Source organism: Rhinoraja longicauda, chromosome 7, assembly GCF_053455715.1.
Source record: "Rhinoraja longicauda isolate Sanriku21f chromosome 7, sRhiLon1.1, whole genome shotgun sequence".
NCBI classification, from domain to species: domain Eukaryota; kingdom Metazoa; phylum Chordata; class Chondrichthyes; order Rajiformes; family Arhynchobatidae; genus Rhinoraja; species Rhinoraja longicauda.
In genome coordinates this window covers 66,493,079-66,510,318 of record NC_135959.1, presented here as the reverse complement: position 1 = coordinate 66,510,318, position 17,240 = coordinate 66,493,079, and the positions used below count along the sequence as shown (strand labels likewise).

At 38.6% G+C, this 17,240-nt stretch overlaps 1 protein-coding gene across 1 annotated transcript in view; it reads left to right on the top strand.

Annotated features, from left to right (window-relative positions):
• The window catches only part of LOC144595583 (protein diaphanous homolog 3-like), a 321,554-nt gene that overhangs the window by 207,943 nt on the left and 96,371 nt on the right, over positions 1–17,240 (top strand). Inside the window, exons 25-27 of the mRNA XM_078403147.1 lie at positions 536–660; positions 11,135–11,299; positions 11,887–12,022. Of these exons, the coding sequence (XP_078259273.1) occupies positions 536–660; positions 11,135–11,299; positions 11,887–12,022 (426 nt within the window). The remainder of the gene's footprint in view (positions 1–535; positions 661–11,134; positions 11,300–11,886; positions 12,023–17,240) is intronic.

Here is a 17,240-nt window from a genome sequence, read left to right as displayed (position 1 = left end):
CAGTATACTTCATAATTTAGTTCTTTTGTTCACGTTCTCAGTCTGTAGGGTTTTTATTTTGTTGAAAAAGTAGTTTCTATCTTGACAATTTAAAGTGGCCTAGGATGGCAAAAATACAGTTTAACCTCAAATAACCCAAATTAAAATGTTTAAATAGAATAGAAGCATATGAAATGTGTAAATGCTTTGTGCAATATTATATTTTTGTGGAATAATAGCTTTATAGCTTATATATTATGGCTGTAAATTGTTCCTGATGTTCCTGTAGTTTTAACATGGTGGAAATGTTCAGTGCCTCATTACGTGAGTTGCAAACCAATGCAGCCAATTGAAATGAGACTTTGAGTTTGCTAGTCGTCTAAGGGTTAAATTATACCACTGCAGCACAGCAGGATTTTCCACAATCTGTAAGCAAGTCATTGCACATAAACAATATTTAAAGTTTAATTAAATTTATCTTTGTGATAAAAGATGACTGTTTTCCTGTCATGCTGGAGGTTAAAATTTTAATATAGCTATTGTCTTCCTTTTATAGTATGTGCAGAAAACTTGGACAAGAGCCTTAAGCAGATGGAGAAACAGCTTCAACAGCTTGAAAAGGATTTGGAGACTTTTCCTCCAGCAGAGGACATGCATGATAAGTTTGTGACAAAGATGTCCATATCCTTCCTGACAGCTACATAGCTCATTAAGTGATATTTTGTTAAGTTGCATGTACATCTAACCTTTTGAAGTGCATTGGTAAAGCAACTGGTTCATATTAAACCATCAAAATCAGAGTTTATCTTTCAATGTAAGAGTTTAAATAAGTGAAGGATTATTATAGAACAATTTTGAAAATAGATTTGACAAAATACTAATTATTCAAAATGGTCTGAATATGATTTTTCAGTAAAATGTAGATCATTGCTACTGCTTAAAGTTTGCAATGGGTTAACACCATTAATGATGCACAAGCGCCCCAGATATGGAGGGGAGGTTGTTAATGACTTCCAGTAGTTACCTAATTCTTTGTAGCTAAAGGATGTCTGGAATGTCTGTGTTTTTCCAGCATTAGAAACGCATAAACAGTCAAAAGAGCATAATTACACATGCACATATTGTCTTCTGAGCTGAATGGTGTCAGCATTCCATCATCGAGTCATAGAGCTTGGAACAGGCCCTTCAGCCCACTTTGCCTACACCGACTAACAGGTCCTATCTACACTAGTCCCACCCACCTGCGTTTGGCCCATATCCCTCTAAACCTATCCTATCCTTGTACCTGGCTAATTTTTTCTTAAACGTTGCGATAGTCCATGCCTCTACCTCCTATGGCAGCTTGTTCCATACACCCACCGCCATTTGTGTGAAAAGGTTACCCCTCAGATTACTATTAAATCTTCCCCACTTTACCTTATTCTGGTTCTCGATTCCCCCACTGTGGGCAAGAGACTGTGTGTCTACCCAATCTATTTCTCTCGTGATTTTATACACTATAAGATCACCACTCATCCTCATGCGCTCCAAGGAATAGAGTCCCAGCCTGCTAAAAGGAATAGAGTCCCAGCCTGCCGCAGCCTGCTATCAGTATATAATAATTTTTGGAGGAAGGCCAAGAAAGAGTGAGAAATTTTAAATTTCAGAAATCTTTGCAACGCCACAAAATTCAAATATTGTTGTGAGTGAAGATATATTGTAAAATATATGCTTATATCTAATACAAGAATATACCTTTTGCAGGTAGTAAGATTTTGCAGGAATTAAGTAATGATCATAAAAACAGGAAAATTAATAATTAATTTCTGTTGAAATCATTTTTTCAAAGAAGTTATATGACGAAAAATGTATTGGGTAATATTGAAACATAATTTAACCTTTGACAGCAAAGGTAATTGCTAAGAGACTGAATAGACAGAAGTCAGCGGAAAATCGGAAAGAAAGATTGAAACTTATTTTGTGGAAACAATTCATTATTCATGAAACAGTGACTTTCTATGATCACACCTGGCTACCTTTGTCACTGAAATTATAAATTGGGTGGGCGTGAAATGTAATGTTATCTGTAGTTTAACTTGACTAATTATTATTTATTAAATACTAATAAAGTAGTCACACTTAATTTTGGGGAAATATTAAATGTGATATGATCATGTGCTTGTAATTTTATACAAGGCAACACAACATCAAACATCAATTAAAATATAATTTACTTCATTTATTAAGAACTGCAAAAAAATATTTGCTTTAATTAAGTTTGACAGGGAACATGAAAGATGTGCCACAGCCAGTTTCATTGGAATAAATCTAATAAATGGGTCTAAGTTGATTATGTATTAATAGTGTTGGCAATAAGAAAAGGTTAGTTATCTTCTGAAACTGGACTGAATTACATGAATGTGTCTCATCTGTTCTGTTTTAATCTTGCTGTTTTTTCATTGATTAATAATGCATTCACCAAATTTATTTGGGCCAGAGATTTTTAAATTAAATCTCATGATCTTTTTTCATTGCAGCCAAATAAGCGACTTCAGGATAGATAGAGTATCAGTACTCATTAATTCGGTGTTTTAGCACATATTTAAGTGAAGGATCATTTGTTGTCTTGTATCTGTTTGCAAACTATTGTGGCAATTTCAGGACACACCCAAAGTACTGCAAACTATTAGAGTCAGTTTTCATCCTCTCCACTGAATGAGAATGTGCAGAAGCACAGTGAAAATATAGAATACAGCACCCGTACTACTATTTTGTTACTTTTGTCAAGATCTTGACCATGTTGCTAACAAACAGATGTAAGGCCTAAGCATTCATCAGATACAGTTCGTAGCTGAACAACGGCATTCAAAATTGAGTCCTTGGACATCAGTAGATTTAGAGGTATAAGTTAAGGTGTGCCATCTTTTAGTTTGAGTTGTTATAGTTGATGGTGTAAGGAGGCCACCTTTAAAATAAATCTTTTTGTGCAGTAAAAAGTATTAATGTTTCCCAAAGACTGATGGTGCCTGATCCTTTGTGGCCCTTGTCAAAGATTTTCCTTCCAACAACCTTTCGCCACCCCACCTCCATCTTAGGATTAGGTTTATTATTGTCACATATAGTGAAAAACTTTGTTTTGTGTGAAACATAGAAACATAGAAAATAGGTGCAGGAGGAAGCCATTTGGCCCTTCGAGCCAGCTCTCAAACCAAATCAGATAATACTATACTTAAATATAATCAAGCCAAACTCAAATACAATAGGTCAAGTGAAGGAGAAGGCAGAATATAATTTTCAGCATCGTAGAGCATCTGGCCACAGAGAAAGTTCAATGTCTGCAATGGGGTAGACGTGAGTAGGACAGTACCTTAGCTTATGAGTCAAGAGTGTTTTATTGTCATATGTATCAAAAGGGAACAATTAAATTCTTACATGCAGCAGCAAAACAGTAGTTTGAAAAAAAAGTAGTTTGATAGCTGTGAGATAATATAATAAACAAACTAAAAAAAGCAGTACAATAAATAAAAGACCTAACATAGTGTAAAACAAAACAAGGCCTGTAGTCCCTAGTGCAACCAAAGCAGTTCGTGGTTCGGAGTTTAGTTCGAGTTTGTAGTGTTCAATAGCCCAATGGTTGCTGGGAAGAAGCTGTTTCTGAACCTGGACCTTACAGTTTTCAGACTGCTATGCCTTCTATCCAATGGCAAGATTAAAATGAGTGTGTGACCAGGGTGGTATGGGTCCTTGGATACTGGCCGCTTTTTTGAGTCTGCAACCCCTGTCGATCTCTTCGATTGTGGGAAGGTCAATACCGTGGAACTTTTTTTAATTTCTTTTGTTCCGGGGCATTCGAGTTGCTGAACTTGGCCGTGATGCAACCAATCAATATGCTCTCTTTCATACACCTGTAGAATTTCAAGAATATTTGTTGACATACCGAATCTCCTCGATCTTCTCAGGAAATAGAGGCGATGATGGGCTTTGTTTATGGTTGCATCAATGTGCTGTACCCAGGAACTATCTTCAGAAACATTTATACCCAGGAATTTAAAATTGTTGACTCTACATCACCAACCTGTCGATGAAGACAGGTTAATGGGAGAATCATTCAGAAGCCTGATAATAGAGGGGAAGAAACTGTTCCTGAGTCTCGTGGTGCATGCTTTCCAGCCTCTGTACCTTCAGCCCAACAGGAGTGGAGAGGAGAAAGAATAACTAGGGTGGGGACGAGTCTTTGATTATGTTCGCTACTTTTCCGAGGCAGTGTGAAATTTAAATGGAGTCAATGGTGGGAAGTCTGGTTCGTGTGATGGACTGGGCAGCATCCACAGCTTTCTGCAATTTCTTGTGGTCTTGGCAGATCTGTTCACAAGCCATGCTGTGATGCATCCCAACAGTATGCTTTTTATGGTGCATTCGTAGAAGTTTGTAAGGGTCATTGGAGACATGCTAAATTTTCTCAGTCTCCTGAGGAAGTAAAGGCATTGGCGTATCTCCATTTCTTTTGGAATACACAGTTGGAATTCCCACTCCCTCCATTCACTGAACACCTCCAAAAGCATGAGCAGCTTGGTAACGTAAAACTAATGGGAGCTGTACTGTGCCTGGGGCTGCCTGCATCAGATTGGCCAATGATTCATTCTGCCTGTTTTCATCTGGTGATAGTTGTTATGTGAAAATCAGTGTCTTTGGTTTAGGAGGCAACTTTGGTTTTGTATGTGCAGCTTCTGCTGCATTTTAACACTCAGTTTAGTTTAGTTTAGAGATAAAGTGCGGAAACAGGCCCTTCGGTCCACCGGGTCCGCGCCGACCAGCGATCCCCCCACATTAACACTATCCTACACCCGCTAGGGACAATTTTTACATTTACACCAAGCCAATTAACCTACATACCTGTACGTCTTTGGAGTCTTAACAAATCCCAATGACGTTTCACTCTTTTGCTCAAAATTTAAAGCTAAATGCAATAGGCTTCTGGACCAGGAAGGAATATATGGAAATGAGGCAAGATAGTGCTTTTGAAGGATACGATCAACAATGACTACTGAATGATGAAGTATGGACAACTTCTAATCCTTTTTTTGTCTTGCTGCTTTGGTAGTGTATTCACATGTACATTCAGGCACCACTACTTTAAATTTATCAGTTTTATTTATAAATTCCCTCAGATTTTGCCTCTCTCTACCTTTGTAAATTTCTCCATCCTAACAACTGAAACCTATGCACTAATAAACCTATAACCTAATTGAAACTCTGGACTCTTATAGGTCCCTGATTTTAAAGACTTCATCACTGATAGGCAATGGAGGCATAGGTCGTGATCTTTCAAGAATCACTGGAGTCAGGAATGATTCCAGATGACTCGAAAATTGCAAATGTAACTCCACTGTTTAAGAAGGGAAAGAAAGGGAATTATGGGCCGGTTAGCCTGACTTCAGTGGTTGGTAAGATTTTAGAGTCCATTATTAAGGATGAGGGTTTGGGGTATTTGGAAACACATGATAAAATAGGGTAAAGTTAACATGGTCTTGTTAAGGGGAGATCTTACCTGACAAATCTATTGCAATTCTTTGAGAAAGGAACCAGCTGGATAGATAAAGGAGAGTCAGTGGATGTTATTTACTTGGATTTTCAGGTCTTTGATAAGGTACCACACATAAGCAAGATAGGGGCATGTTGTACGTGAGGCAAGGTTAGAATATTGACACAAAATGCTGGACTAACTCAGCGAGTCAAGTAGCATCTCAGGAGAAAAGGAATGGGTGACGTTTTGGGTCGAGACCCTCTGTCTGAAGAAGAGTCTCGACCCGAAACGTCACTCATTCCTTCTCTCCCGAGATGCTGCCTGACCCGCTGAGTTACTCCAGCATTTTGTGTCCACCTTCGATTTTAACCAGCATCTGCAGTTTTTTTCCTATGCAAGGTTAGAAGATTGATTGATTGTCAGAAGGCAAAGAGTGGGAATAAAGGGGGCCTTTTCTGGTTGCCGGCTGGTGACTCATGGTGTTCCACAGAGGTTGGTGTTGGGTTCGCTACTTCTCACATTTTGTGTTAATAATCTGGATGATTAAATTGATGGCTTTGTGGCCGTTTGCCGATGATACGAAGATAGGTGGAAGGGTAGGTGGTATTGAGAAAGCAGGAAGTCTGCAGAAGGACTTGGACAGGTTGGGAGAGTGGGGCAAAGATGTGGCAAATATAATACAGCGTAGTAAAGTGTACAGTCATGCAGTTTGATAGAAGGAATAAAGGCATAAAATATTTTCTAAATGAGAGGATTCAGAAATCGAAGGTGCAAATGGGGATTTGGGAATGCTGGTGCAGAATTCTCGAAAGCTAAATTTGCAGGCAAATGAAATATTAGCATTCATTTTGGGAGGACGAGAATATAAAGGAAGGATGGAATGCTGAGGTTTCGTAATGTGCTGGTCAGACCACATTTAATTTGTTTTTTTATTGTCCTGTGTACCAATGTACAGTGAAAAACTTTTATTTAAATGCTATCCCATTGAAAAAAAGATTATGCATGATTACAATCAAGCTGTCCACAGTGCACAAATAAAGGGTACAACATTTAGTGCAAGAGGTACACTGAAAAGCTTTTTGTTGCATGTTATCCAGTTAGCAAAAAGACTATACATAATTGTAATCAAGCCATCCACAGTGTACAGATATAGGGTATATTATTTAGTGCAAGATAAAGTTCAGTAAAGTCCACTTAAAGACAGTTCAATGGTCTCCAATGAGGTAGATGGGAGGTCAGAACACCACCTTAGTTGATGAGAGGACCGTTAAGTTGCCTAATAACAGCTGGGAAAAACTGTCTGAATCTGGAGGTATGTGTTTTAAAACTTGTGTACCTCTTGCTTGGTGGGAGAGAGGAGAAGAGGGAGTGACCAGAGTGAGACTGGTCCTTGATTATACTGGCGGCCTTGCCCAGACAGTGTGAAGTGCAGATGGAGTCAATGGGTGAATCTGGTTTCTATGATAGTCTAGGCTACGTCCACAACTTTCAGCAATTTCTTATGGTCTTGGATGGTGCTGTTCCCACAGCTGATGCATCCTGATAAAATGCTTTCTACTATACATCTGTAGAGGTTGGTGAGGGTCGTTGGGGACTTCCAAACTTCCTAAACCTTTTAAGGAAATAGAAGCGTAGGTGTGCTTTCTTGGCTATAGCTTGAACCTGGTTGGTCCAGGACAAATTGTTGGTGCTATTTATTCCTATGATTTGAAACTTTCGACTGTCTCTACCTCAGCGCCAACGTATACATGGGAGTGTGTACAGTCCAGGCATGTGAATTTTCTGCGTTTTAAAAATCCATTTTCCGCGCTTTTTGCATGATTTCCGTGTTTTTCACTTTGCCAAAATCGTGTTTTATCGGATCGGGAAAAAAAAGAAAAGAAACGATGTATAGACTTGTAATGAACACTAGGGTTCCGCTAGAGGTTGCTAGGGGTTCCACGAGAAATCCCCCGCGCCCTGGAAATCTCCCTGAAAATGTGGCACCTAGGCTGGGCAAGGCAGTCAATCTCGACCTCATTGGGACTTCCAGGGCCGATCAGTGGGTTGAATTTGTAACCTGCGGCTGGGGCTCTGGAACTCCAGCTCAGCTGGAGCCAGCAAATCAATCCCCATAGCCGTCTTCCTTGGCCAGCTGGATAAACCAGCAAAGCTCTGTAACCAAGAGTGCCAGAAAATCAGTGGTAGAGCTGTCATGAGTAAATATTAAATTTAAGTGAAAGGTTATATAACTAAATTAATTAAGACGGGTTTAAAATATAAAACACAGCAGAAAAGCCAATTACCACCTTTTTTGGGCTGATTATCAATTAATGTGCGAATTGACTTAAATGTTATTAGTATACAGTGACATATTCACATTATTTTGTAATGTCTGTTATTACTTTGAAATGCACTAAAAGAGGCTTGAAACTGGTAATTTTGTGTGTAAATTTTCAAAAATATTCAAATTTTTTGACCCCCACTGTAAGCGCTTACATGCCTGACAGCCTCACTTCCTGAAGTCAATCACAATCTCCTTTGCCTTGCTTACATTGAGAGAGAGGTTGGTATCTTGTTTGAGTTTAGAAGGATGAGAGGAGATCTCATTAAAGCCTACCGAATAGTGAAAGGCCGAGAAAGAGTCAATGTGGAGAGGACATTTGGTAAATCGAGTTTCACTGCACCTTAATTGGTACACTTGACAATAACCAGACCTTTGAAACCTTTGACATTTCCAGCAGTGAGAGGGACTAGGACCAGAGGGCACAGCCACAGACGGCAGCGAAGGCCAAGTCATTTGATATTCTTATAGTGGCGTTTGAATAGTTATTGATTAGTAAGGGTGTCAAAGGTTACAGGGAGAAGGCAGGAGAATGGCTTTGAGAGGGAAAAACAATTCAGTCACAATTGAATGGTGGAGCAGATGCGGTGTATTGAATGGCCTAATTCTGCTCCTATGACTTGTGATCGTATGATAGTCATAACCTTTGTTTACTAGACTGGAAGCTCATGTTGAGCAATCAATCAGTAATCATAGACTAAGCAGGTAAGGATAACTGATTTACTTGTCTAAAGGAACGGATTTGTAATATTAGCCTTTTGCATTAATAGCTAATTATAATAATAGCTTTTTATTCCAGTTTATACTTTTTTTATATACTTGAATTTTAAGTTCTCCAAGTAGCAAAGTTGACATCTGCCATCGCTAACTCAGATGTCTTAACTTCAAAGTGTTATTTTCCCAGTGGCAACATTGCTAATCTTGATTAAATACACAAATGAGAATATGCTTGCTAACAAGAAGTGTAATACAATTCCAAAAGAGTATAATAGCATTTTGTGTACATTGTGTGCAGAGCATGAAACACTGAATAATGATGTGAGATCCTTCTCCAAAAATCAATCAGCATGGTACTGATAACTAGCAATGTCGAACCAAATGGTTTTCTCCAAAGAAAGTCATAATTATGTTGAATAAAAAACCTCAATTATTCACAGTACAACTTCAAAAAACTATCAGAATATCTGCTGAGAAGTGGAGGGGTGTCATTCGACTGGAAAACCTTTGATAGGGAATCAACAGAATACAAAAACAAGACTCCATATGGAATCTAATGTTTTTAATGTGAATATCTGTGTATATACATGGAAAACAAAAGTTAGGCTTGGTCGGTTTTCCCTACATTACTGTCATGTAGCAACATTTGCAATTAAGTATATTGAATAGCTTTGCACACTAAAACATAAGACATTCTAAAAATTGAATAAATCATTTTTTTAAACAAGGTCCTGATACATTATCAGCTCATTAAGTTAATTTCATTTAATTTAGGACACTCCTTTTGCTGACAACTAATGGGTATACAGCTGATAACTGAATATGTGCAGAGATTTAGCTGATTTTCTTTTAATTAAGCATTTAACCACACAGTACCATAATGCAAAAGCATTGTTCAGGTCATTGAAAGCATCTGAATTTACTATCGAAGTAGATTTGACTATGTCCAAGTACGAAATATGTTTTTTTCATTTAACTTCTTCTTTTAGAAGAAATAGTCTTAAGACTAGAGAGCAGAATTTCAATCTTGCTTTCATATACTGAATATGCAATGTAGTCCATTATCATGGAAGCTCATTTGGAAGCAATATACCATGTACAGCTGAAGTTATGTTGCACCTTTAGTTTAAGCAATCAGCAAGAACATAATTCTATCTTAAAGTCCCGCAGTGCCAAAAGTTTGAGGAAAAGAATTTCATGCTTTAAAAGCAATAGCACCAAAAACATTTCAATATGGTTTTAAACCCCATGTTGTTAAGAATAATTAGCAAGCATGTGTCTCTTGGGAAGAATTTGATTACAGGTGTGTCATCCTCAAAATGGAATTTCTGCTGCTCCCCTGCAAATGTCACAGTCACATCAATATCCATTGCTGCACTATGGGGGCTCAGCTTCTCAGTGAAAGACTACCTCAGAACCACAGTGGGAGATATACCACTTCCATTCTGCAAACCTTATTGAACAGGATTCAACAAATGTGTTATTTCCTTGCACTTTGGTGAACTCAGAATTTACTGTTAAACCATTTCTAAAAATAACTTTGTACCTTATGTTTTTTTCCTCGGCATTTTTTTGGAGTTTTTTGTGAGGCATTCTTCATATTTTCTCCTCATGAAGCCATTGATTAATTTACTTTGAGGAGTGAATAGAAAAGTAGCTTGTTAATGGTAATAAGGAAAAAAATATTTTGTTTCCGAAGTGTTTATATAACAATTATAATGAAGCGAGTAATTTGTCTTGTAGCCTGCAATTCTAACACTGTGTGGGAACCAGGAATGTTTCATGGCCTTGAAAGATTCATGATATTATGTAGTATAAGAAAATAACTACAGATGCTGGTACAAATCGATTTATTCACAAAATGCTGGAGTAACTCAGCAGGTCAGGCAGCATCTCGGGAGAGAAGGAATGGGTGACGTTTCGGGTCGAGACCCTTCTTCAGACTGATATTATGTCCTGTCATTGGTTGCTGTCATTGAGTTTCTGAGCTTGTACAACATGTGTTTTCCTTGCAAAATGCGTACATAGTTTTTGGGAACACTGTTCCACCAGTATTCACCCCACAACCAGATCAAGTTCAAAAGAACTTGTTCACCAGGAAGTGTGGAAAGATGCAGGCATTGCAGGAATCCTCTGAGATAATATTCATCTTCACCATTTAAGGATGAATTTTGTGAGTTGCAAGTCTTCAAATAAGTGAATTTATACTTGGTATTGAAAGCAAACAGGTGCAACAACACAGGGATGCAGTGGTATGGAGGGATGCAATAGCTCAGGCAGTTAATTTTGCTGCTGATAACCTAGGATTCGTTTGTTTTTTCCTTCATATATGCTGGGCTTTCAGACACCATCTGGAAATTGGAAAACATTTGACGGGGAGTAGAGGCGAGTTAGAAGTCATTAAGGGCAAGCAAATATGTATTTCAATCTACATACTGTGAAAGTATTATCAGCCTAGTCTTGTAGTATCAAAGCTATTATTTTAATAGGAAATAAAAATTAATAAAAGAAACAATTCTGTGTGAATGTACATTATGAAAATGTAAGCATATATTTTGATTTATTTCTCATGTTTTCTCTGCAAGGCAACACTTTCCTTAACAGTACATCACAGTTTTGCCAGTTATGCTCGGGAAGAGTACCATAAACTGGGCAACATGCACAAAAACATGGAGAAGCTTTACCATGAATTGATGCACTATTTTGTTATCAATCCAAAGAAAGTCACAGTAGAGGAGGTTTTCAATGAGATCAGTAACTTCAAATCTATGTTTCTGGTATGTTTGTGAGATGAAGCACTTTGAAAGTAAAGTATTAGCATTTCAAATTTAGCTTACTTGAAGTTTTTTTTGTGATTAAAATTACGACATATATTTGTTATGCTACATTAATTAAATAAGTAGAGGAATGTTAAGATCATGCAAACTAATTAGTGCATATTTGTTTTGCTAATATAACACTTCAATATTATCACCAGAGAGATTTTTCACTTTTTAATTGCCGTCAGTCAATTTGCCATAATTTGCCAAATATATTCTTACATGTCTTTGAGTAGTGTACAATAATTGTACATTGCTCAAAGACCTGTAAGAGTATATATGAGAATGTCAGAGAAGAGCAAGCTATGCTGTTGTATTTATTTAAGCATAAAATAAAGGGAACACCCTTCATTCAAGTCGTAATAAAACTCAAAACTATTTTCCTTTCAATATCCTGAAAACTAGAGCAATATTTAAAACAGCTGTTTAGCCTCTAAAATCAAAACGTAAAGCATGTTATTCTAATTGTTCTTCCTTTTTTCATCTTTGGCACATTTTGAATTATTTTTTCTTTGAAGATTCTTTGACTTTTTGTTTTACTAAAGCAAGCTGTGAAAGAAAACGTGAGGCAACGGGAAGCAGAAGAAAAGCTGAGACGTGTTAGGATGGCCAGAGAGAAAGCAGAGAAAGAAAAACAGGAGAGACAGAAAAAGAAGCAGCTTCTACTAGAGAAGAATTCAGGTAAGAAAATAAGATGCATCCCAACATTAAATAGAACTGGAAAGCAAGGAAGCATTCAATTTATTTAGCTGTCATCAAGTTCATTGCTTTAAAGCCCCCTATGCATCACAATGTGTGGATCATCAAGAAAAAAAAATAGATTGCATTCAGCCTTGTTATAGATTGATTGCATTTTCATGGGATTCTGTTAATAAGTCTACTTTATATTCTACTTTATTTTGTTTGCTCAACCATGTAATGCACATTTGATATGGCAATGTTTTACAGCCTTTCTCTTTCAATATCAGGCTTTGTAAATTGGTGGCACCTATTGAGAATTTTATGCTCATTGTAAATGGCCTATCAAGAATATTTTCAAAGTATAGTCATCTGATTCTAACTTAACGAAGCAGTGACATATTTTCACATTGGTTAAATTTCATCCATAAGATTAGGTGCATTTCATTAATATTTTGGCACTTTTGACTTCTGCTACATTAAAGTGCATGAAAACTGCTTTGATTAGCGCCTGATATCCTTTAACTTCAAGACCATGGACAAAGATTGGAAATTGAATTGGGATGGAATGGTCTTTCTTGGCTCGCATGAGTGTAGGACGTTTCCCTTAATTTATAAATGTGTGCGAATAAAAATAATAATTAGCTTGTTCTTACATTGCTATCTGAACCGATTAAAATCATGCTTTTGAAATATAGAATGTCAGACAGGCTTTGGAAATATAGAATGTCAGATGTAAAATAATATAAGCTGTTCATTAGAGCTCATTCTGTAATCTATTTAACAAATGAGTACTTCTCATTCCCCCGACCCACTCCCCACCTTTCCTTTGCCAAATCTCGCATCCCAGACGCTAATTAGCTCCCTTTCCGTTGAGTTAATCCTTATTTCAGTTTAACATATGGCACATTTATTTCCAGTTGTTTTTAATTGCTGCTTGACCGTGGAAATCTGTTCATATTTTTGATTCTCTATTCTGCAATGCAAATCATATATATGAAAAATTATGTATAGAGTCATACAGCATGGAAACAGGGCCTTCGGTGCAACTCGTCCATGACGACCAAGATGCCCCTTCTAAACAAATCCCATTTACCTGTGTTTGGCCCATTTTCCTCTCAACCTTTCATGATATGGCCAACTGCACATTTAAAGTCAGGAGAGTGCACGTAGCACAAGAAGCAACTCCTATTTCCTCATTCTCAAGCCCATCCACCCAAACCGTGATCTGACGGGATCCCATTCTATCCGCTAGGTTGCATTTGTTGGGTTAGGTACCAAAAAATATATAAATCCTGGGGTTGGGGTTGGGGTTAGTTCAGGCTGACCAAGGTCAGTTCAAATTTTAATGTTATGCAAATACAGACCCTAACTCCTGTTTCCTTTGGCCATTCTGTATTTATTTCTATTGAGGTTAAATTTCTGCAGTATTATAAACCTAGCATTTGCTATACATCTTTATTTTTCTGTTATGTTTAGCTCTGGTCACTCTTTCTGAACTGTGGGTATTCTGTAACCAACATTCTCCTTTTAAGACTTCCTTTTGCTCAGTCACCCTTCACCCTGCTGTCTGAAGTCAAGTCCCACTCAGTCAAATCCCTCTAGAACTCACTGAAATCACCTGAACTCCAATGGAGTACTTTTGTCTTTGATTTCTTTACTTGACCATTTAGAAATCACATTAAAGTGAATGACATGATCATTGGTTCCTAAATGCTTTCCCAGGGAAGGAAGCTTCACACGCTGCAGTTCATTCCCAGAATCTGATCCATCCCTGTGGGTACAAAACATAATGATCGAGATTGATCCTTGAGCCACAGGCATCCTGTCTGATAACCAACCTTCCACCACCACACTCTGCTTCCGACCATGAGGTCAATTCTGTGCCCAATTAGCCAACTCTGCCTGGATCTCATGCAACCTGACCTTTACCAGCAGCCTATCATGTGGTCCTTATCAAAGGCATTGCTGAAGTCTATACTACATCTAGAGTTTCAGATGATTCTCACTGGACTTTATGAAGCATCTTCTGACATCACCATTGAATGACCTTAGTCTAATTTTAGGGTTATGCTGTTTGGTCTGAAATCTACCACCTGAGAAAACAGTGTCTCTTAATCTCTGTTTTCGAAACATCTTTTTGTTTGGGAACTACTGTGATTAATCTGTTTTAATCCAAAGTCCACAACATTCACACAATGTTCCATTTGCTGCAGTTTTAACCAATTACTGAATCGATCAATGTCCTTTGCACCTTCTTTTTCCCTGGGCGCACAATTTAGTGGTTGATAAAAATGCTTGACTTGGTACACATATACTTCCCAAGGGGGGTGGGGGGGGGGGGTTAGGAATGGTCCACATTTCTGATTGAGACTCTACTGCATCTGTATTGAGTCTAAAGGGGAGAGATAGCTGCTGTAGATTATAAAATCTGCTATGAAAGGAAGATGGAGAGTGAATCAGACAAGGGGGCATCTAGTTCCACTCACCACCTTGTGCTCTCAGCTGATTTTATCATTTGCAGTTCTTTGTTATCTCCACGAGTCAACTCCCAGCCTCTGTTACAATCTGCACGCCTCCCTTCTGCACCTGGCACCATCTGCCCATTAACCTGTCCTCACCTGGATTCACCTATCGCTTGACAGCTCCTGATTCACCACTCCCCTCTTAATGCTTAATCTCCCCTTGACACTCTCGCAGGGTATCAGCCCGAAACATTGCCAATTCCTCCACCCCCTCCCCCACTGCCTCACAGATGGTGCTCAACCTGCTGCGTTCTTCTAGAAGATTATTTGATGATACAAAATTGCTATTGCACAGAAGGTAGAACATGGTTTCTACAATAAGAAGAGAAGTATACAGTGGCAGCTTCTGAGAATTACATCAGAGGCAGGAATAAACTACTTGGCCCCTTCAGCCTGCTCCACCGTTCAGCAGAGATTGTGCATAGATTCAGGACCAGTTCCTGTGGATTGGAGGGTAGCTAATGTTATCCCACTTTTCAAGAAAGGAGAGATAGAGAAAACGGGGAATTATAGACCAGTTAGCCTGACTTCGGTGGTGGGGAAGATTCTGGAGTCAATTATTAAAGAGGAAATAACGGCACATTTGGATAGCAGTAAAAGGATTGATCCAAGTCAACATGGATTTATGAAGGGGAAATCCTGCTTGACTAATCTTCTGGGATTTTTTGAGGATGTGACAAGTAAAATAGATGAAGGAGAGCCAGTGGATGTAGTGTATCTAGATGTTCAGAAAGCCTTTGTTAGGGTACCACACGGGAGGTTGGTGAGCAAAATTAGAGCACATGGTATTGGGGGTAGGGTATTAACATGGATAGAGAATTGGTTGGCACTCAGAAAGCAAAGAGTAGGAATAAACTGGTCCTTTTCAGAATGGCAGGCAGTGGAGAGTGGAGTGCCGCAAGGCTCAGTGCTGGGGCCGCAACTATTTATAATATATATTAATGATTTGGATGATGGAATTAGAAGTAACACTAGCAAGTTTGCAGATGACACAAAGCTGGGTGGCAGTGTGAACTGCGAAGAGGATGTTAGGAGGTTGCAGGGTGACTTGGACAGGTTGAGTGAGTGGGCAGATGCATGGCAGATGCAGTATAATGTAGATAAATGTGAGGTTATCCACTTTGGCGGAAAAAATAAGGAGGCAGATTATTATCTCTGGTGTCAGATTAGGTAAAGGGGAAGTGCAACAAGCCCTTGGAGTCCTTGTACACCAGTCACTGAAAGTAAGTGTGCAGGTACAGCAGGCAGTGAAGAAAGGTACGTTGGCCTGCATAATGAGAGGATTTGAGTACAGGAGCAAAGAAGTCCTGCAGTTGTATAGGGTCCTGTGAGACCACATCTGGAGTATTGTGTGCAGTTTTGGTCTCCTAATTTGAGGAAGGACGTCCTTGCTATTGAGGCAGTGCAGCCTAGGTTCACGGGGTTAATCCCTGGGATGGAGGGACTGTCATATGAGGAAAGATTGGAAAGACTAGGCTTGTACTCACTGGAGTTTAGAAGGATGAGAGGGGATCATATAGAGATGTATAAAATTATAAAAGAACTAGACAAGCTAGATGCAGGAAAAATGTTCCCAATGTTGGGAGGGGTCCAGAACCAGGGGTCACAGTCCAAGAATAAAGGAGAGGGCATTTAAAGCTGAAGTGAGAAGAAACTTTTTCACCCAGAGAGTTGTGAATTTGTGGAATTCTCTGCCACAGAGGGCAGGAGAGACCAATTCACTGGATGAATTTAAAAGAGAGTTAGATAGAACTCTAGGGGCTGGTGGAATCAAGGGATATGGGGTGAAGGCAGGCACAGGTTACTGATTGTAGATGATCAGCCACGATTACAATGAATGGCAGTGCTGGCTCAAAGGGCCAAACGGCCTCCTCCTGCACCTATTTTCTATGTTAACTTTGATTCCTCAGGTCTCTGGGGTAAAGAATCATAAAGAACCACAACCCTCTGAGAAAATTCCTCTTAATCTCCATCTGAAACGGACAAGCTTATTCTGAAAATATACTGCCTATTTCTAGATATACTTATTTGGAGACACATCCTTGATCTAGTATCCACCCGATCTTACTTAGCATAAAAATGTTGTATGTTTCATTGTTTGCTCGTCTATTTTAAAACTTCAATGACTCTCGACCCATATATCAATCTTGATCCCAGGAATCAACCTTGTGTGCCTTCTCTCCACTCCTATGGTGCAAGTATATACTTCCATATACAAGGACCAAAACTGTATGCAGTTTTCCAGGTGCAGTCTTACCAATGCTCTGTAAGGTTGCATTAAAACTCCCTTTTTTCTTTGCTCCACACTCATTGTAATAAAGGTTAGCATTCCATGAGCTTTTCTGAGTAACCTCTCAGCTAACTTATTGTAACACTCAGATTCTTTGCTACTGCATTATATTGTACGGGCACGCCATTAATATAATAATTTGCTCTTTCATTTTTCATTGCAAAATGGATAATCATGCATTTTCTACGTTATATTCCTTCTGCCGACCTCTTCCCCACTCACCTAACCTGTCTATGTCCCTTTGCAAGCTATATGTGTCTTCATAACTTGCCCACTCCGAGGAGTGTCTTTATATTATCAACACATTTGGCTCGAGAGCACCCGACTCCTTTTACCAATTTATTATTATGGAATGTAAGTAGCGGAAGTTCCAGCATGAAACCCTTAGGTACCCACTAATTATTGA